General features: G+C 45.4%; 1 protein-coding gene across 1 annotated transcript; it reads right to left on the bottom strand.

The window, feature by feature from the left end:
- Positions 1-4,115: 4,115 nt before the first annotated feature.
- RPL6 (ribosomal protein L6) lies at positions 4,116-21,898 on the bottom strand. The gene is made up of 6 exons (XM_068245893.1): positions 21,728-21,898; positions 21,553-21,651; positions 13,570-13,713; positions 10,568-10,616; positions 6,991-7,175; positions 4,116-4,306 (listed from the first exon to the last, which is right to left on the bottom strand). The coding sequence occupies exons 1-6, from the start codon at positions 21,893-21,895 to the stop codon at positions 4,154-4,156; spliced, it is 798 nt and encodes a 265-aa protein (XP_068101994.1). The 5' UTR covers positions 21,896-21,898; the 3' UTR covers positions 4,116-4,153.
- Between the last annotated feature and the right edge of the window lie 419 nt (positions 21,899-22,317).

Here is a 22,317-nt window from a genome sequence, read left to right on the forward strand (position 1 = left end):
TTGACACTGCTAGTTAGTTGATTTCCCGATAGCCCAACTGGCACACATGGTTGCAGCTAACATGAAGCAAGACGCCCCATTATGGACAACACTGAGTCTGCCGATATTGACTGGTAGCATGAGGGCAAAGCAGATTAATAGTCCACCAATCAGGAAAATGTCACCTGTATTCGCTTCTCATTTGGAAGTCAACCCACTATCAATTTAAGCTCGTGTATACACTGTTTTTGCATGACCAAGCTCCTTTGAAATCTTGAGTTCCCTCCTGGCCACTGTCACTCTGCTTTCTCCTAGAGGACAGACAAAGGCCTTTTCCTTTATTCAACGTCATAGGATACCAAATCAGTTTCAATTAAAGTGGGAATCAGACACACAAGTTCTACCGTCTCTGCTGAAAGATGGGCCCTCTGCTGCTCAATCCTACACCAAAAACAACGCTCTATAGAGAAAGCCAGTAAACTTGTCCCCCCCCCCCCCCCCCCCACAATCTGCACCACTTCTGTCTTGCACTTGACATTAGAGCCATGTTATGTTGTCTGGTAACAAGCCGCCTAGCGTTAACAACCCTACACACCGCTTAATCCAGCACATTGCTGCTAATAGCCAAGTGACACCTGGCAGCCAACTGGAAGTTCCAATTTCTTTCCATCAATGCAGTTTATAATTCATTGAATAAAAGGTATGCTTAGTGAACACATTGACTATCATTCATAAAGGACCAGTCGGTAGTGCGGGAAAACACCGTTCTTCTCTGCAAGCGGTACTTAAAGAGAGTCTGAAGCGAGAATAGATCTCGCTTCAGACCTCATATATAGCAGGGGCACATGTGCCCCTGCTAAAACGCCGCTATCCCGCAGCTTAACGGGGGTCCCTGTCCCCCCAAATCCCCTCCGTAATGCAGGGGAGCTCTTCCGCATTGGGGCAGGGCTAACCGCCGCAGCCCTGCCCCACGCGCGCCTGTCAGCGCGTATCTCCGCCTCTCCCCCAGCTCGCTCAGTCTTCCTTCACTGAGAGGGGCGGGGGAGAGGCGGCGATGCGTGTCTGATAGACGCGCTGGGAGGCAGGGCTGCAGCCGTTAGCCCTTGCCTCCAGGAAGCAAAATCAGCGACCAAATCTGCGACCAAGGTTTGCGGGGGGTGGGTTGGGGGGTCAGGGACCCTCGTTCAGCCGCGGGATAGCGGCGTTTTAGCAGGGGCACACATGCCCCTGCTATATATGAGAGCTAAAGCGAGATTTAGTCTCGCTTCAGTGTCTCTTTAAGACTTCTGGGTGGTCATTCATAAAAAAGTTGCCTGTTGCGATACAAGTTCGGAGGTTTTTTGGAGGAAGCTGGCGGTAGCGTGGCGGAAGACATGCGGAAACATAAAAGCTGCCCGATTCCCTCCATGCCCTGCTCGGTCTGATGCTGCTTGGGAGGTCCGTCCCATTCATTTACAAGTAATCCGCCCGCCTGTCGCTACTCTCGAGCAAGCGGTATTTTCCTTCCGCATACCGCTTGCTCTAATCTTTATGAATAGACGTGTTTGTTACTTTTTCTAGATAAATCTAGAAAAACTCTGCACAAGGCGGAAATGTATCGCTCTGCACGGGAATGTCAGCTTTTCATGCGGAAAGAAGCTTTATGAAAGGGGATTTTGCTGAGTGTTCGGTAAAGTCAGCAGTATTTAGCATTTCAGCATGCGGAAATGCTTTATGAATGATAGCCAAAGATGCTAAAATCAAGGACATTACGCAACTTAAACAAAATCGTGGCAAATATGGATCCCATGGCAGGGCAACAGTCACTGGTTTATGTAATTCATTGTTCTATGGATATGCAAGCTAGTTGGCTCAACTGGAAGTGTGTACCACCCTTAAAGGAGTCATCAGGGAAATTATAATAAAATAAGTGCCACTTATCAGGAGCTTCCTCCAGCTGCCAGCACGTACCTCGCCACAGCTCCATCCTGGTCCTCAGCGATGACGTCAGGGCGACCTCCAGGTCAGCCTGTACTGCACCTGCGCTGTCAGTCATCGCCACGTGGGCCAGAGCAGTCTGCGCAGGCGCAGACCTACTGCGCCTGCGCAGTCAGCTCTGGCCCACGTGGCGGTGATTGACAGTGCAGCTCGCGCAGGTGCAGTACAGGCAGACCTGGAGGTCGCCCTGACATCGCTGGGGACCAGGACGGGGCTGCGGCGAGGTACGTGCTGGGAGCTTGGAGCTGGAGGAAGCCCCCAGTAACTAGCACTTATTTTATTATAATTTCCATGATGACTCCTTTCAGGCAAACATGTCCTTATATTGTCACACATTTTTTTTATATACTTGTGGTCATAAGTTTACATACCCTGGCAAAATGTATGATTTCTTAACCGTTTTTCATAGAATATTTAATAACAAAAGCTTCTTTCATCACACACACACACACACACACACACACACACACACACCTTTGGTATCCCATTTTAAAATCATAATCGCTACCCAGATCAAAAAGGTTACATACCCTGTTCCTAATAAAGTGTATTGCCCCCTTTAACATCAATGACAGCTTTAAGTCTTGTGGTAGTTGAAGATGAGGCTTTTTATCTTCTCAGATGCTTCAGTGGCCCATTATCCTCCCCCCCCCCCCCCCCCCCCCCCACATAAATTCTTGGGCTGCCTTGGATCATTGCTATGTTGGAATGTGCAAGTATGTCCCATGCACAGCTTCCTGGTTGATCAGTCCAAATTTTCCTCCAGTGATAGATATACCTGTATTCATACTGCCAGCAATTCTGACCAAATTTCCTGTGCCTTTGTAGCTCACATATCCCCAAAACATCAGCGATTCACCACATTTAACAGTAGGAATGGTGTACCAGTGCAAATAGTTCTGAGTTGATGCAAGATAATGCAACATTTTGCTGCTTGAAAATGGACCAAATCCAGCCAAGGTGGATGAACCTGTATACACAATTTTCATAATCCTGCCCCAACTTGAAGTATTTGCAGGTCATTGACCATCCCTAATGAGCAACTATATGCACAGAGTATGAGCTTGTTACTGCAGTTCCACATCGACTAATCCAGTGCTGACCGCAAACTTGTACACTCCCATCCAAGAGTCTGTTAAAGTGAACCTCCAGACTAAAAATCTACTCAGCAGCACTGCAAAGGCTTGGTGTTTCTTTAACAGTTTCACAGCATCAGAACTTTGTTTTTCTTACCCAAGCCTCATTTTTAGCTGCACAGAAGACACAGCATGTCGCCAACAGGCTGTTTACATGTACAATGTCACTCTCCGTCCGCCCCCCATGTCGCTGCTCCCCGCCCGCGTTCCTTCCCTCCCGGCTGATTGGAGGGAAGAAATGCGGGCGGGGAGCGGCAAAATAGAGAAGGCGGAGACTGACAGTGTACATGTAAACAGCCTGCTGGCGACACAATGTGTCACTAGCACAGCAGAGCACAGGGGGGGGGGGGGGGGAGGGGGGCTGGGGGAATAGAATATAGCAACAGAAGCTGGGCATTATATGCAGACCCAGCCTCTGTATGCAATTAAGATTTGTAAAACCCACCTCGGGTTCTCTTTAATGCTGGATCCACACGGTGCGTTCGCGCACTCGATTTCCCGCTCGATTCGTTTATTTCCAACATGTCCGATTTGGATGGATCGTTAGGTCGTTTCGGCATACTTTGCATGCGAATCGACCTAACGATCCATCAAAATCCAAATCGGACATGTTGGAAATAAACGAATCGACGGGAATCGAGCGGGAAATCGAGCGCACGAACGCACCGTGTGGATCCAGCATAAGACCAGTGTTGGTTTCAGGACTGGAAGTTGTATGCATATTAAGCAGCTGCCAACAAACTGATCAGCAGCTAGTGGCTTTCATGTGCTAGTATTGCCGCACATGTTCACCTTACATTATTGGCATAGAATAGGCAATTCACAGGGGGCTCTGCGATGATTCTACACAACCATTGGCTGAACTTGTATACTGCATCTATGGCACTGTTTACACCAGTGACTAATGCTACAGCAAAAAGCCGGCAACATTATATGCAAAATACACACCCCACTCAGGTTCACAATCAAGAGCAGAAACTAGGTGCACTGCTTGACAGCACAGAAAACACAAATGCACATTAGTAGTAGATGTAATATTTTAATAACCCCTGTGAAACTTTTTAGAAGACCAGTTTGTGTGGGTATGTTCCATTAGACAGTGAAAACTGGGAGCGCAGGTACCCACGAAGCTGGGGCTCTTTCTTGACCAGAGGCAGGAGCTGTGAGTCCACAAACTTCTGATCTGCTTTGCGCTGTTGTGTCACTGCATATTTCTAGGAGATGAAAAAACTATTATACACCATTCTTTTCTAATTTTCACAGCATCGAGAAGACTTCTAAACAACGCTACCATACAAGACAAGGAATACAGTAATACTTGGAACACATACGATATGCAGCATTTGTGATACAATCTTTAGAATTCGAATTCCCTCTAGGGGCCGTGGCCTACAAGAGCATTTTATACAATACAATAACATTTCTATAGCGCTTTTCTCCCTTAGAAAGCAAAGTGCTTAGGCTCTCTCAGATTCATTAGTTGGTAGTTGGATGAAGTATTCACACAACAAAAGTGATATTTCTGCAAATGTTTCCAAATCGCTGGCGATTCAGAAACGCTAGGCTAATTAAAGTTAACGAGGTGAGCCCACAGGAGCAATTGGCTGCCATGCCCCTGCATGTAGCATGTTTTTAGGGCCATTAAATTGGGGAAAGCAGGTCCCAAATTCACTTTCCTCCAAATAGCTCCAGAAATGGCTCAACTTTATGTTGCAAATACCTCTCGCTGATTTGCAAATGCAAGTGGGTGCCTGGCCTTACGATAGCTAGTGATAGGCTTTGTACATTTGCTGAAAGGCTTGTAGCCAGTCAGGCTCCAAGGGGAGCGCTGTAAAAACAGCACTAAAGATTTGGGTGCAGCCGGCGTCATCCGAATTATGGCTATGGGCGCCATTAAAAAAAAAAAAAAACAGCACAAATTACTATAAAAACACCAAGTTGGGTGACAGCAATAGCTGGAAGCCAAATTACATCATTCCCCACTAGGCAGCCTGGATGGGGATAAGTAATTTTGCAGGAGCAGGGTGAGCAGTTTTTCGGCTTTACTCTGCATCCAAATCTCCAGGTAGCTTAACCATTTCAGCCCACGGGGATTTTTCACCTTATGCATCCAAGCAAATTTCACCTCCCATTCCTTCGCCAATAACTATCACTAATCATCACAAAGAATTGGATCTATATCTTGTTTTTTTCCGCCACCACTTAGGCTTTCTTTGGGTGGTACATTTTGCTAAGAATTAGTTTTTTCTAAATGCATTTTCACAGGAATATTAAAGAAAAAAAATTATTATTTCTCAGGTTTCGCCATTATAGCTTTAAAATAACACATGCTACCTTAATTAAAACCTATATATTTTATTTGCCCGTTTGTCCCAGTTATTATACCATTTAAATGATGTCCCTACCACAAAGTATGGCGCCAATATTTTATTTAGAAATAAAGGTGCATTTCGCAGTTTTGCGTCAATCACTATTTACAAGCTTATAGTTTAAAAAAGGTTTGTAATTCGATCTCCCCCATGCAGATTTTGGTGTACTTTTGCGCACTTTTTATGCATACTGTGATTTTTGATCTGTGTTGTATACTGTATTTTTGTTCTGTTTCTCCTTTCTAGCTCTGTTAACTGCATACTTAAAACCTATCTTTTGTAACCATGCTTTTTCGAGCTGCGTATGTACTGTGCCAAACCCAATTCCAGGCAGGACCCAGTCATGCTTGGCGAAATAAACGTTTCTGATTCTAATATACCCACTTCACATGCATATTAAAGAAATTCAGACCCTTAGGTAACTATTTATGTATTTTAGTTGGGTAATTTTTGGTGTGGGATATAAACAGTTAATTTTAAATATGTGTTTATTTCATTGTAAAAAGTATGTAGATTCATTTTGACTATTTTAGTAATTTTTTTTAATCCTGGAAGCGAACGCTCTCTCACTTCCAGGAAGGGTATAGAGGACAGGAAACTTTTTTTCATTAGAAAGACAGTGGTATCTGAAAAGCCATCAGCAGGTACTTAGATCAATGAATGGGAACCATGTTCCCATTTATCGATCGGTGGGCTAACGGGGGCCAACATGTGCGCACGCGTGCACAGCCGCGCTATAGCAGCCATCTGGACGTGACAATCACGTCCAGGCGGCATAAATGGTTAATTGTATGTATGTCTCCAATGCCTTGGTGAGAGATCTTGCTTCCCAAGTGCAGGCAGAGGCCACACTTCCCTACAGTGTGGTGCAGAGTCATACCTCCTTGTGATAATGCAAACATCCAGTTTTTTACCTTCAGCACATCTGCATTATTTACACTAGAACACATGGCTAATCAAATAAAATTCTGACAGGTCAGTTTGAAGCCAGCATTGTTTTCCGAGTCATGTTCTGGCTTAATCAGCATAATGCAAATTCAGAAGTCACCTTAAAGTGAACCTGCAGACTAAAAATCTATTCAGCAGCACTGAAAAGGCTTGGGGTTTCTTTAACAGTTTCACAGCATCAGAACTTTGTTTTTCTTACCAAAGTTTTATTTTTAGCTGCACAGAAGCTAAGCTCCACCCTATCAAAGAAATCTGCTTGGTCATTTTTCCCCTGCTGCTGTCAAAGCATGATGGGATTTCTGATTTTGCTCTGGTTGCCTAGCGCATGCAGCTGGGAGAGGTGATCAGGACACAGGATAGTTGGAACTGTGTCTCATGCGCCGTCACCTCCTTTCAACCAAAAAGATGGCTACCCCCATGAAATCACAAACATTTGCCTGTTCTTATAAAACAGGGTGGTTAAGAGATTAGATTACCTATTTATTTTAATTAACATAACTTATGTAGCTTAATGCCAGTATATTTGTTTAGGCTGAAGTTCCTCTTTAACTCTGGAATATAATCAACCCATAAACACTCACCTCCTTTTCAGTGTCAAAGATCTCTCCCTCTTGGTGCTTTGGCTTGCGCAGTCTCTTCTTCTTGAAGTAGGCATCAGTTAAATGTTTTGGAACCTTGACAGTGGAGATGTCAACTTTTGTAGATGTGGCAATGACAAACCTCTGGTGAGCTCTCCTCAGTGGAACTCTGTTGATGGCTAGAGGACCTATAACAAAAAATTAAAAAAAAAAAAACGACCATTCAAAATGTGACTTTTTGCAAATAGGTCACCTCTATCAAATGTAATAAAGTCATTGGAATGCTAGATAGTGTACTGGTTAAAGCAATACTGTAAGGGGGGGGGGGGGGGGGGAATGAGATGAACTTACCTGGGGCTCCTAATGGACCCCCGCAGACGTCCTGTGCCCGCGCAGCCACTCACCGATTCTCCGGCCCCACCTCCAGTTCACTTCTGGAATTTCAGACTTCAAAGTCTGAAAAGCACTGTGCCTGCGCACAGCCGCGCCCTCCCTCCGACATCACCAGGAGTGTATTGCACAGGCCCAGTGTGGTCTGTGCCTGTGCAGTACGCTCCTGGTGACATTAACGGGAGTGAGGACACGGCAACGGAGGCACAGTGGGTTTCAGACTTTAAAGTCTGAAATTCAAGAAGTGAACTTTAAGGGCTCAAATCTTAGTTCTACCAGTTTAATAAGCAAGCACCTATTCAGTGAAGAGACCTTAAAAGGAGTTATCAGGGGAAAAATGAATAAAATAAGTGCTTCTTACCAGGGGCTTCCTCCAGCCCCAAGCTCCCAGCATGTCCCTCGCCGCAGCTCTCCCCGCAGCCGGTCGCCGCAGCTCGCTCCCCGGTGATGACGTCAGGCTGACCTCCAAGTCAGCCTGTACTACGCCTGCGCGAGCGGCGCCAATCACCACCATGTGGGCCGGAGCGGACTGCGCAGGCGCAGAACTACTGAGCCTGCGCAGTCCGCTCCAGCCCACATGGCTGTGATTGACAGCGCCACACTCGCAGGCACAGTACAGGCCGACCTGGAGGTCGGCCAGACGTCATCGCCTGGGACCGGGAGCGAGCTGCGGCGAACGGCTGCGGGGAGAGCTGCGGTGAGGGACATGCGGGGAGCTTGGGGCTGGAGGAAGCCCCCGGTAAGTAGCACTTATTTTATTCAATTTTCCCTGATACCTCCTTTAACCTCCCTGGCGGTAAGCCCGAGCTGAGCTCGGGCTATGCCGCGCAGGAGGATTTCTCCGGCTCTATTGGGGCGATTCGCCCCATTCAAAGTGCTGTGCGTGCAGCCAGCACTTTGCTAGCCGCACGCACAGCTTGATCGCCGCCGCTCTGCGGCGATCGCCCGCACGCAGCGGCGAAAGAGGGCCCCCGCCAGAGCCCTGCACTGCCCGGACCAATGAGTTCCGGGCAGCGCTATGGGCTGGATCGGGTGCGCCTGACGTCAGCTGACGTCATTCCGATCGTCGCCATGGCGACAGGAGAAGCCAAACAGGGGAACGAGTTATATACGCGCTCCCCTGTTTGCTATTAGTGCCGGCGACGATCGCACTAGAGGGACACATGCGCCCTCTAGTGGTGTTTCATGTAGCTACCACTCTGGTAGCTTTACATGAAACAAAACAAAAAAAAAAAAAACCAAAAAAGATTTTTGCCCATTTGAAAAAAAAAAATTAACCGCCAGGGAGGTTAAGCAAGACCCCCACCTGCAACACTGCTACTACCCATAGAGCACCTTAGTGGCTGCAGCTCGAACTTTGCGTCTGCCAGGAGAAAAGCGCAATATCAATTTTGTGTGTCTTGCCTGAAGCCACTAGTTCAGTTCCTTTTCAGAGACGATGGATAAGTGTCACATTGTTGTGGGCCAGTTTGACAGCGAACATGCATGATGAGACATAACCATATGGAAGAAACAGCTGCCAAATGTACTTTTTATAGCACAGCCCAAAGCAGAGGGGTAGCTAAATTTTAAATATTGTTGATCAGTTTTCAATAGCCTCATTCCATACAACATATCAACCTTAGATTTCCATTATTATTACTGTATAAGTCATTATTATAGAGCTTGAACATACTGCACAGCGGTGGGCAAATAGGGTTACAGACAATGATAGTGTGACAATCATTAGGCTGTACAAGAAAACAAGTTATAACATACAAGGTACAAAATACAATAGACAAGGTACACAAACAAGATCATGCAATCAAGTGACGTTAGAGACCATTTTGAATCAGTTTGCGGGAAAGGAGAGTGGTGATAAGGGTGCATAAATAAGTAAGAAACGCTTGGTGAAGGGGAAATGGCAAAGATGGTAGAGACATACTAGGTAGGTGGATAGGCCATCTAGAACAGATAAGTTTTGAGGGCTTGTTTGAAGGTGTTGAATGAGGAGGCAAGTCTGATGGACAGTGGTAGGGAATTCTAATGTCTTGTACTCATGAAGTGGGAAATATTAGAGGCGGCCAGGTCTAGGTCTGAGCTGTATTAACAGCAACGCAGGAGATGGACCTGGGGACTAAGATACTAGCTTACTGCGCTGCTGCTAAGAAGTTGGAAATAGTTTTGTACGAGAAGGGAACGAGACTTATCCAATCTGTACCGGAGACCACCAAATCTACAAGGGGCTCAGATTTATGCTTCATACACACTTGAGATTCAAGTCTTTGGGAAATGCAAGATCACAGACCAATTTTACCCCCTTCCATGTAGTATGAGAGCCATACTCTACACAGTCTTTTCTATGGAGCTGAACTCCCCATCAGACAGAAATCTTTGCCAGATGCTGCACACAAAGATGCCCGTACACATTCAAAAGATCAGTATCTGCAAAAGATCTGTTCCTGCAAAGGATTTATTTATAGTCTATGAGATCTGCATATCCTCATACAACACTTGGTTTAACAGACAATCATCTGCAGATCAGATCCACCAGGATGGATTTTCAGATCTGCAGATGATTGCCAGATATGCAGATGAAGTCTGTTAAACCAGGTGTGTATGATGATCTGCAGATCTCAGACTATGAACGCATTTTGCAGGAATGGATCTTTTGCAGGAACAGATCTTTTGCAGATACTGATCTTTTGAATGTGTACAGCATCTTTGTGTGCAGCATCTTCCAAAGATTTTATCTGATGGGGAGTGCAGCTCCATAGAATAGACTGTGTAGAGTATGGCTCTCATACTACATGGAAGGGGGTAAAATTGGTCTGTGATCTTTCATTTTCCAAAGACTTATCTCAAGTGTGTATGCAGCATAAGGCCGAGGGTTGTCAGGCAAAACTTCGAGATTTCACCAGTCATTATCAGTGATTGTCTGTACACTAAACTTACCTACATAGGTGATCAGCAGTTTTAGGCCTGGAAGCCACTAGCACTTTTGTAAGCACCTGAGATTTGGAAAGTTGTTGCTAACGTAATGCTATGTGTGTGGATCCTACTAGAGGGATATATTTTTTTTTAAATCCCCCATTAGCAAGAGCTTTCCAAATGTGCTGATGCTGCTAGTGGGTTACAGACCTTATAAATAAAACACATACATTGTAAAAATAGCATTCTAATGCACTGCACGTTTCATAATGTATTTTACCTGTTACTAACAGGAGACCAGTTTGAAGTTGTTTCAGGAAGACAACACGCTAAATGTAAAAAGATAAAACAAATTACCAGAGTTAAAAACAACTTCCCATATAAAACCCCTTGTCCAGAAAGTTACAGCGCTGTCTTAAAAAGAAATAAAGACAATGCAATGATTTTACCAGCATTTAACCACTTAAAGAGGAGCTGCCAGCCACACTATCTCAGAAGAAAACCACCACATATGCAAGTAGAGAAAGTATTTATCTACTTCTATAAAATATGAATTGCACTGTCCATTTAGATTTTTAGTGATTTTTAGATAGTAAAAAGTGAAAATCCTTAGGGCCCGTTCACACTGCACGCGTTTCCAGCCGCGTTTTGGAAACGCGTGCAGGTGGCCAAAACGCACGACATCAGACATTGCATAGAGTGCAATGTCTGATGTTCACACTGCATGCGTTCCGGACCTGTGCGGTCCGGGAACGCATGCTGCACGCAGATTTTGCAAAAACGCGTGGCTGTCCCATTCACTTTTCAGTGATGGGATCAGCCACGCAACGCACACAAACGCGGATGGCCATGCGTTCGTACGCGTTGCGTTCCGCACGCATGGCCATCCGCATTTCTGATCTGAACGGGCCCTTAGGATTTTCCAGTTTGACTGTATCTTGAAGCCAATCCTGACATTTCCTCCCTTACTCTGTGTATCATTGTCCGTCCTCCTTCCAGTTTTCAGAAACGCCCACACAGCTCTGAAGTAGAAAGCAGGGCTGTGGAGTCGGAGTTGGTGGTTTCATAAACTGAGTCGGATGATTTTTGTACCAACTCCATAGCCCTGGTAGAAAGTGCATTGTCTCAGCATGAGAAATATTGGCCAGAGAGGAACAGAGGTGTGGGAGGGGAAAAACAGGAGGGAAAGAAGCTTCAGCCAATCAGGCGGCATTAGTTAGGTCTAAGGGGAAGTAAAAGGAGGGAAAAAGGGGGAAAAAAAACGCATGCCCTCAACTTCCTTGGTGCAGCAAATAAGAGCCAGGGAAACTGGGGAATGTTTTATGGAGAAAAAGTAATAGAACATCTCTAAATTATTATTTCGGTGATATGCACAAACCTTTTTAACCACTTGCCGACCGCACGCTTATACCGTGCGTCGGCAAAGTGGCAGCTGCAGGACCAGCGACGCAGTACTGCGTCGCCAGCTGCAGGCTGATTAATTAGGAAGCAACCGCACGCGCGAGCGGCTGCTTCCTGTCAAATCACGGCGGGGGGCTCCGTGAATAGCCTGCGGGCCGCCGATGGCAGCTCGCAGGCTAAATGTAAACACAAGCGGAAATAATCCGCTTTGTTTACATTGTACGACGCTGCTGCGCAGCAGCGCCGTAAGGCAGATCAGCGATCCCCAGCCAATCAGCGGCCGGGGATCGCCGCCATGTGACAGAGGACGTCCTGTCACTGGCTGCACAGGACGGATAGCGTCCTGTGCAGCCCGGATCACTGGGGGGACAGGTAGGAGAGGGAGGGAATGTCGCCGTGGAGGGGGGCTTTGAGGTGCCCCCCCCGCAACATGCCACCAGCAGGAGCGATCAGACCCCCCCTGCACATCATCCCCATAGGGGGGAAAAAAGGGGGGCGATCTGATCGCTCTGCGTGCCCTCTGATCTGTGCTGGGGGCTGCAGAGCCCACCCAGCACAGATCCCATCAAACAGCGCTGGTCCTTAAGGGGGGTAAAGGGTGGGTCCTCAAGTGGTTAAACCTATCAGGTAAAGCCTACAACACCAACAACATTGCTCCACTGTAAAAATATATATGCTATATTCCAATTTGTGTTTTTTGTCAGCATGCACACAGCTTATGCGAGTGTATGTGCATGGTGCGCATGGATACATTACGTTAGCGCATCATTCCAATCGCACAAGGGAGCTGTCTGTCCCAGGAGAGGACGTCTGGATGTGTGCTCCTAATCCCTAGATAGGTTTGATGCAATGTTTGCATGCCTGTACTATGCATGTTACAGGGCCAGAGTTAGGACACCTACGATTACCTGGGTACTTCTGCGCAGTATAGGTGACTAAGCATAAGAATGCATTCTGTGAACTAAGACCCCGGCTTTTAACTTAGCTGTAGGGATAACAGTGGTGCCTGGATGAGTGAATCTGTGAATGCATTTGTTTGAACATTTGCATGCGAGTGTGCAAAGGGTTACTGATTTTTGTTTTTTTATATGCTACATTGGTCTGACCAGATCGTTACTTATTTGAAGAGAAAAAAAAGAAGTAGCACACTATATAATATGAATAAATCATTCCGCAAACTAAAACTAAACGATTACACTTTCAAAACTACTGCAAATGGTTTCCTCAGTTCCCAAAATGATAAAGGTGATTCAACACAGAGGACAACTTGCCCTTCGCAACTTCAATCAAATTCAAAATGCATAGCATTGTAAAAAAAAAAAAAAAAAGTTTTGATTTGTGCAAGTGAAGGTCAGTTTAAAACAAGTGGAATAAGCAAGGGATTCTTCTACATGGGGACTCAGCATACAATTCAAATTCTTTGCCCATCTCTACTATGTTATTTAATACAGGTTATGATTACACTAGCGTTCAGTAAATAAAGCATTGAAATGAAAAATGATGCATCACATCAATCACGCATCAGAAGCCGGAACTAGAGGAAGCCGCCCACAGAAGCCGGATGTCTTCAATCGCCGCGGGCAAGATGGAGGAGGTAAGCTGCTGCTGCCAACACAGGGGAGACCCAGTGACACGAAGAGGGGGTATGGGTGGGGGGGGGGGGGGGGGGGTTAAGGAGACTGCCCCAGCAGGACGCGAGCAGGGAATCCCTGATGACGGCAGGTCGCGGTTCGTATCGGCGGCCATTCGTAAGTTGGGGATTCCCTGCCTTTGCCGTATAAGACGCAGGGACTTTCTATTCATTTTTTGGGAAGAAAAAGTGCGTATTATACGGCGAAAAATACGGTATGCAGTAGCTGCCAAGTTTGGTTCATGTGTTACCTTTCCCCTGTGACGTCCATTAAGAAGGATCAGCACGGTTCCAGGGGTGATGCTGGCACGCAGATGGCGCTTGTGCTGGCTGAAGGGTTTTTTGCCATGACTCAACAACTTGCGTGGTACATCTTCAGTGGGATAATAGCGTGGCTATATGGTTGGGAAAAACAAAATTACTGTAAAAAAAACTTATAAAACTATAAGTACGAACAAAGGGAATCTTAAGTGTTAAGTGATCTGGCCAGTTACTTACCTGGGGCTACTTCTATCCCCCTGAAGTACTCCTGGTCCCTCGCCATTATTCCCCACTACTCCATTCCCTCACTGTCCCTCTCCAAGCACTTCATGTGCAGGACCTTGCTGCGTGTCTCCTCCCTCGTGCTCCCATAACCAGAAGAGATCTGCACTTAAAGGGATACTGTAGGGGGGTTGGGGGAAAATGAGCTGAACTTACCCGGGGCTTCTAATGGTCCCCCGCAGACATCCTGTGTTGGCGCAGCCACTCCCCAATGCTCCAGCCCCGCCTCGGGTTCACTTCTGGAATTTCTGACTTTAAAGTCAGAAAACCACTGTGCCTGCGTTGCCGTGTCCTCGCTCCCGCTGATGTCACCAGGAGTGTACTGCGCAGACACAGACCATACTGGGCCTGCGCTGTGCGCTCTTGATGACATCAGCGTGATCGAGGACACGGCAACGCAGGCGCAGTGGTTTTGTGACTTTAAAGTCAGAAATTCCCGAAGTGAACCGGAGGCGGGGCCAGAGCATCGGTGAGCGGCTGCGCGGGCACAGGATGTCTGCGGGGGACCATTAGAAGCCCCGGGTAAGTTCAGCTCATTTTCCCCCGACCCCCTACAGTATCCCTTTAAAGTAAAAATTGCTACTGCGCAGGCGCAGAATGCTCCCGGCCACGTGAGCACAATCAAGTAGCCGGCTACTAACCCAGCTTAGGGAGGGTAACACGGGGGGAATGGAGCTGCACAAAATTATAGCGAGGGACTAGAACTTCAGGTGGCTGGAAGAAGCCCCAGATAAGTAATTGGCCACATTACTTTTGACTTAAAATCCCCTTTAAATGAAATAAGCCAACATTTTTATTTTTCCAATGTAGGACATAGGCTAAGTATGCACTACAGATGTTGTGCAACACCCACACTACAACGCATACATAATGAAACACATGCTGCACATTACTTTTCACAACTAAGGACAACCTTAATGAGGTATATGGAGGCTGCCATATTTATTTCCTTTTAAACAAGACCAGTTGCCTGGCTGTTGTCCTGATCCTCTGCCCATACTTTTAACCATAGACCCTGAACAAGCATGCAGCATATCAGGTGTTTCTGACATTGTCAGATTTGACAAGATTCGCCACATGCTTGTTTCTGGTGTGATTCAGACATGACTGCAGCCAAACAGACCAGCAGGACTGCCAGGCAACTAGTATTGTTTAAAAGGAAATAAATATGGCAGCTTCCACATGCTTCTTTACAGTTTTCCTTTAAAGTGCTGCAATCATCCACAAACACTGCAGAAGTTGTCCATTACAATGCTGAGATGAGAAAAGGTCCATACAATAACATAGGCAGTAAGTTGACATCCAGCAAAGCAGAAGCGTGAATGCAGCCTTATATTACATGATCAATTAAAGTAGGAGGATAAAGGTCCGTACACACGCCGGACGGGCGGATCGCTCAGAAACAGCCGTATCAGTCTGACGACAGAGCGTACACACGCCGGACTGTCGCTGGCACGCCCACCCAGCGGGAGGCAATGACGGACCCGTCGTTGCCTAAAGTCCGGCGTGTGTACGCTGCTTTAGCCATACTATGCCAGGGAAAAAAAAACATAAGTAGAGATATATACTTGACCTACCTATATAACATGTATTGTACTGTCCACGTTTTGATTTCAGTGAATTTTATACAGGACTGTGGAGTCGGGACAATTTTGGGCACCCGGAGTCGGAGTCGTGGTTTCAGAAACTGAGGAGTCGGGAGTCGCATGATTTTTGTACAAAATCCACAGCCCTGTTAAGTATTAGACTAAGGAGTCGGAGTCTGAGCAATTGTGGGTACCCGGAGTCGGAGTCGTGGTTTCAGAAACCGAGGAGTTGGAGTCGGAAGATTTTTGTACCGACTCCACAGCCCTGATTTTATATAGTAAATGACGAGAATTCTGTTCCTGGTGGGAACCATGTATTTTGCCACAGTTTGAAGCTAAATCCGATGTCATTTCTTCACTTAACTTTTTTTTTTCCTCCTCCAATCACTGAGTCACCTCAGGTCGCTTGTAAACACAAGTGAGCAAAGGATCATGTTTCAGCTCGGCAGGGAAATAAAGGGAAGAGGAGAAATATATTATAGATAAAAAAAACCAGCATGCAACTTAATGGCAATGGCTATTAAAGGGCCAGTGCTCCTAAGGCATGTGATAACTCCAAACCATAAGAGCAGAAAAAAAGTTTTTAAAGTTTAGAGTTTAGGATTAGCATCTTTATCACTTAAAGTGGATCCGAGGTGAACTTTTACTCATTGCATAATTGTGTTCCTTTCCTATTGTTTATAGGGCATTCCTCAAGCCAAATACTTTTTTGTTTTAATACTCTAATTCCCTATAAACTAAATAAACCACACCCACAGGTTTTCAGAGAGCCTTGGCAGTAGCAAGGGCTCATGGGAGCTCAGTCTGGGAAGGAGGGGGTGTTACTAGCCATTGATTGCAGAGGTGAGGGGGGGGGGGGGGGGAATTAGGTTTTTTCACAGGCTTAGTGATCAAGATATAGATAAGCCTGCCTCTGTGTAATGTTTACAAACATGGCTGCTGTCATTGTATCACAGGAAAAAATGATAATTTTCTATTAAAGCTGTTTGCAGCTATATTTGCTGTGTAAACTATCTAAACTTTAGATATCATACATAGACAAGTTACTTGTTATAGTTCGCTTTTCATCTCGGATCCGCTTTAAAGGGAACCTTAACTGAGAAGGATATGGACGTTTCCTTTTAACCACTTCAGCCAACAGCGCGGAAAATCTCATGCATCCGAGCGACGTTCACCTCCCATTCATTCGCCAATAACTTTATCGCTACTAATCACAATTAATCTATATCTTGTTTTTTCCGCCACTAATTAGGCTTTATTTTAGTAGATTTTTCTAAGAATTTTTTTTTCAATCCATTTTAACAGGAAGATTAAGAAAGAAATGGAAAAAAAATTATTATTTCTCAGTTTTTGGCCATTGTAGTTTAAAATTAATACATGCTACTGTGATTAAAACCCATGTACTTTATTTGCATACTTGTCCCGCTTATTACGCCTTTTAAATTATGTCCCTATCACAATTTATGGCGCCGGCATTTTATTTAGAAAATAAAGGTGTATTTTTTCAATTTGCGTGTATCACTATTTACAAGCTTCTAATTTAAAAAAAAAAAAAAAAATTTGATTAAGATGCTCTATTAACATGTATATTTAAAAAAATTTTTAGACCCTTAAGTATTTATGTAGTTTTTTTTAATAGTAATTTTTTTTATTTATTTTTTAATAAAAAAAAAAAAATGTATGTGGGTGATTTTAGCTTTGGAGGTAAACAGCATTTTTTAGATTTAATAGAATATGCTTTATTTAAAAAATGTATGCGGGTGCAGTTTACTATTTTGCCACAAGATGGCCACAGTCCAAAAAGTTCCTGGAGCGTACGATCACGCTGCCAGGAACTATTAGGAGGCTGCAAACAATTTTTCCGAGCAGAAATACCGCGCTCTCTGCTTAGAAAGCGTCGGTATTTCTCCGGGGGGCTTAGATCTGTGAATGCGAATTATATTCCCATTCACTGATCGGGGGGCTAGTGGCAGGCAGCGGGAGCGCACCCGATCGCGCGCACCATGCTGCAGGAGCAGCACAGTCTATCTGGATGGATATAGCCGTCCAGATAGGGTGAAGTGGTTCAACAATACCAGTTGCTTAGCAGTCCTGCTGATCTCATTGACCAAAGTAGTGGCTGAATCACACACCTGAAGCAAGCATACAGCTAATCCAGTATGACTTCAGTCAGAGCACCTGATCTGCATGCTTGTTGAGGGGCTGTGGCTGAAGGTATTAGAGACACAGGATCAGCAGGAGAGTCAGGCAGCTGGTATTATTTTAAAAGGAAAAATCCATATGCTTCTCAGTTTAGGTTCCCTTTAATACATTCAGACCAGTTGCTGTTGAAATTTGTTTTGTTTTTTTTACAGTGACAATCCCGCTTTAAACGAGGCATCAGGCATTTTGGGAAAAAAAACAAAACAAAAAAAAACAACAAAAAAAACACACACACTTTTACTCATCTGGGGCTTTCTCCAGCCCCTTGCAGCCGACTGTCCCACTCCGCCGTCCTAGTCTGCGTGCATGGTGCGGAAGTACTGCGCCGTAAGCTGCGTACAATGTGAGCTTGATTGACAGCGGTGGTTCACGCAGGCGCAGTGAGGACGACTTCGGGGTCGGTCTCCGCACCGTGCACGGAGACCAGGAGGCAACGCAGAGCGGCCGGCGTGGGACAGTCAGCTGCAAAGTGCTGGAGAAAGCCCCAAAATGCCCGATTCCTTTAGGCTGCATTTCCACTTGTGCGGTGCGAATCGCCGCGGTAAAAATTCGCATGCGGATGCGAATTTCGCATGCGGGTGTATGCGAATTTTCATGCAAAGTCGCATGCGACTTCGCATGGATGACGATGTATGCGAATTTAACCATGGCAGTGCTGGTGTGCTTTTTCCATTGTTTCTATGCGAATTCGCATGAAAATTCGCATGAAAATTCGCATACCCAAACCGCATGCGAATTTCCTATTAAATGCATTGTATGCGATTCGCATAGCGGTATGCGGTATGCGAATTCTGATGGCTCTGCCATCCGAATTTTTTCTGCACAGAAAAACGCACAGGAATCCTGACAAGTGGAAACAGTCCCATTCACTTGTATTGCTATGCGAATTTGCATGCGAAAAACGCATGCGAATTCGCGATAGTGGAAATGAGCCCTGAAGGAGAACTGCAGCCATAAGGTGCTCTTTTATACTACATACACAATGCATGCTGCTTTTTTTTTCCTGCAAATGTGTGGTGTTGTGTATTCATTCACTTTCAAAACGCAGCATTATGTGCTTTTAAATAGGAATGTGAAAAACTAAGAGCAAGTTGACATTGTTTTCCCATACAAATCATACGCAATTTATTTTTTTTAAATGCATGCAAAGAAAGTGCAAACTAGCATGTTCTTCAAGAGCTCCAAGTGTAATTGAACCTCAGCCACAATCTGCTACCCCTGCCATTGTCTAGGGTCAATATTTTGGGGCTATAGCCAGTTAGGCTGCTTACACACTAAGACGTTAAGGTCGCACGTTGAAGTCTTTAACGCACAGCAACGCATAGTAATGCGAAGTCTATGCGACATTCACATTGCACGCGTTGCGTTAGTGTCTAACGTGGAGCGTTTAGAAAAAGTGCTGCATGCTGTGCGTTCAACAATGAATCTGCTGCGTTGAAGGTGTTGCACATGCTCAGTATTGCCAACAATGGAATGTGCGGAAAAAAAAAAAAAAAAGTTGACGCATGCGCCGAAGAAGACGCATAAAAAACAACATGCACATGCCACCAAGCATCATCTCTTCCTCCATATCCATGTTTCCAACACCAAACAACCCACAATAATAAGCCAAAAAAAGTTCTATTTATAGTCATCATTGTGCGACCGCGCACCAGACTCTTATCAAATGACGTCATAGCACTCTATAATAATAATAATAATAATAATAATAATCTGAACATTTGTATAGCACTTTTCTCCTGTCGGACTCAAAGCGCTCAAGAGCTGCAGCCACTGGGACGCGCTCTAGAGGCCACCCTGCTCTGTTAAGGAGTCTTGCCTTGAACTCCTTTACTGAATAGGTACTTGACCTAGCCAGGATTCGAACCCTGGTCTCCCATGTCAAAGGCAGAGCCCTTAACCAGTACACTATCCAGCCACCACTCTAACGTGCTATTCAATGATTCACAATAACGTCCACCTTTAACTACTGCATGCGTTGAGTTGGTCGCACGTTATGCGACCTTGACGTAGCACCTAACGCAACGTCTTGGTGTGTAAGTAGCCTTAAGCTACCAGTATGTACATTTTAGGATGTGCGGAGGAAACAAGTGTCTGAAAGAAAAAAAATTGCACAAGGTGCTAGCCACTAAACTAAGTGTCACTAAAGGCCTTTTTAATAATTTTAACATTTGTCCTGTTGGACTAAAAGCGCTTAAGAGCTGTAGCATGCTCAGTTGGCCACCCTGCAATGTTAGGGAGTCTTGCCCATGGACTCCTTACAGAATAGGTACTGGCTTACGAAACAGGAAGAACCAAGATTGGAATCCTGGTCTATGTCAGAGGAGTTGCTCTTTACTAGTACACTATACAGCCACTATCATGGGAGGAGTTAGATTTCCTCTGGTTAGGGGAAGCCAGTTAACTCCTCTGTAGGCCTTTGGGATGTGGAAGGAAAGTGGAGTGCCGCAAGAAAAACACAGATAAAACCTACATTTGGCAGGGAATCGAACCAGGGACCCAGCACAGCAAGGCAAGAGGGCCATTCACTTGGCCACATTCTAGAATTGTTATTCTCTTAAAACTTTAGTAATATTTATTGGAGTTGCACTTTACTACATCTACCATATATTTCTCACCACATGCAAACTCAAAAACCTCACTAAATTCAAATGAATAAAGTTAATACACCTAGTCTAAATTATTGATACAAAAAACCCCAAAAAACTTTTCCGTTAGCCGGTCCCAACTGAGCTAAGTAATGTACCGATTCATGTTTTTACTGGCTTCTCGCTGCGACCAAATGTATCAAAAGTGAGTTAAATTCAACTAAAATTAAGCCGGCGGCTTCGGCTCTCTCCTATACAATACTGGCAGCCGGGGACCCCAGACTCATTCGTCGCGGCCGGGAATCCTGCCGTTCGTTCTTGCAGAGCGGGTGCTGGCATGAGCAATGTCTGCAGCCTCCCCACTCTGCTTGTTTCTTGCGACAAACGACTCTCGGGGCTGCTGCCAGTGTTCTATAGGAGAGAGGCAAGGGAGGAGAGGAGGCAGAGCCGAAGCCGGCGGCTTCATCTGTTACATTGCTGCCTGTTTAATTCAATTAACTCACTTTTGATACATTTGGCCGCAGCGAAATGGCCAGTAAAAACACGAATCTGTACATTACTTAGCTCAGTTGCGCCCGGCTAACGGAATAGTGCCAAAAATTGTTAGGCTGTCCAAAGCTACAAAATGAGGTTTTAGCTACTCAAGGAAACCGATTCCAAGAATGATTTTGGATAACTAGTAAGTACAGCACCTAATTTGAAGACGACTTTCACACAGACAGCTTAGCCACCCAATTGACAGAGGTAAGATTAATAATCCTTTAACCACCTTAGCGGTATGGACGAGCTCAGCTCGTCCATTACCGCCAGAGGGTGCCGCTCAGGCCCTGGTGGGCCGATTTTGATGAAATAAAGAGCAGCACACGCAGCTGGCACTTTGCCAGCCGCGTGTGCTGCCCAATCGCCGCCGCCCTGCGGCGATCCGCCGCGAGCAGCGGCGAAAGAGGGTCCCCCCAGCCGCCTGAGCCCTGCGCAGCCGGAACAAATAGTTCCGGCCAGCGCTAAGGGCTGGATCGGAGGCGGCTGACGTCAGGACGTCCATGACGTCACTCCGCTCGTCGCCATGGCGACAGGAGAAGCCAAACACGGAAGGCTGCTCATTGCGGCCTTCCGTGTTGCTTTTGGCCGCCGGAGGCGATCAGAAGAACGCCTCCGGAGCGCCATCTAGTGGGCTTTCATGCAGCCAACTTTCAGTTGGCTGCATGAAATAGTTTTTTTTTTTTTTTATTTACAAAAAACCCTCATGCAGCCGCCCTGGCGATCTTAATAGAACGCCAGGGTGGTTAATAGTGCATAACTCCATGAGTGTACTTACCATCTTGCGAAGCTTAACAACACGGGTGCCGCCATTCTTATCACCACCAACAGTCTTGGTTACTGTAGCTGGAGCCTTTTCCTTCTTCTTCCTTTCAATCTGTGGAAAATATTAGAGTGAGCATACAACAATATTCTCACTGTTCAATTCACTTTGGAAGAAATGATTATATTACCTTTGTTTCTGGGGCCTTATACTTGCGCTTGTACAAGGCTTTCCTTGCATACATTACAGACCGGGAATATTTCCCAATCCCACGGGCCAGCACTGGATTTCGGCTGGCATGATGTCTCCTGACCTTCTTCTCAGCCTGCTCTCCTGCCATCTGCAAATACAAATTCATGTATAGATGTAAACAGAGCATGACCATTAAAAGTCCTTAGCACAAAAAAAAAAAAAATCAAGAGTACAACACAGCATCCTTTATGCAATAAAACCTCACTTAACTTTAATTCAAACATGCCATATTCTCAATATGCTACATGCCAATTCACAGACGGAAGCATCTGTTTATTACTGGGACTTTTAAGTTACACATTCACATGAAATAACAGGTCATGTATAGAGCACTTTGCATTTACGAAAGCAAATCTTACCAAATGTAAACTTGCATAACAAGTTCCCTTTGGGTTTCCAAACTCTGGGTGTGGGTGGGGTGCCCTTTTAAAAATATTTCACAAAACCTAGCAATTGAGTGCATTTTACTTTTTCTGTGTTGTTTTTTGGTAAGTGGGTTCCAAAAACACGGAAGTCTCTACTGCTATA

This window comes from Hyperolius riggenbachi, chromosome 1 (assembly GCF_040937935.1).
Source record: "Hyperolius riggenbachi isolate aHypRig1 chromosome 1, aHypRig1.pri, whole genome shotgun sequence".
NCBI classification, from domain to species: Eukaryota; Metazoa; Chordata; class Amphibia; order Anura; family Hyperoliidae; genus Hyperolius; species Hyperolius riggenbachi.

Excerpts from the sequence above, each read along its gene's own strand:
- RPL6 (XM_068245893.1), bottom strand. The coding sequence starts at position 21,895 with ATGAATTTGTATTTGCAGATGGCAGGAGAGCAGGCTGAGAAGAAGGTC. Across the intron at positions 21,652-21,727 it reads ATAAGGCCCCAGAAACAAAG|ATTGAAAGGAAGAAGAAGGA; the intron begins GTAATATAATCA and ends TATTTTCCACAG. Across the intron at positions 13,714-21,552 it reads TTGTTAAGCTTCGCAAGATG|CCACGCTATTATCCCACTGA; the intron begins GTAAGTACACTC and ends CCAACCATATAG.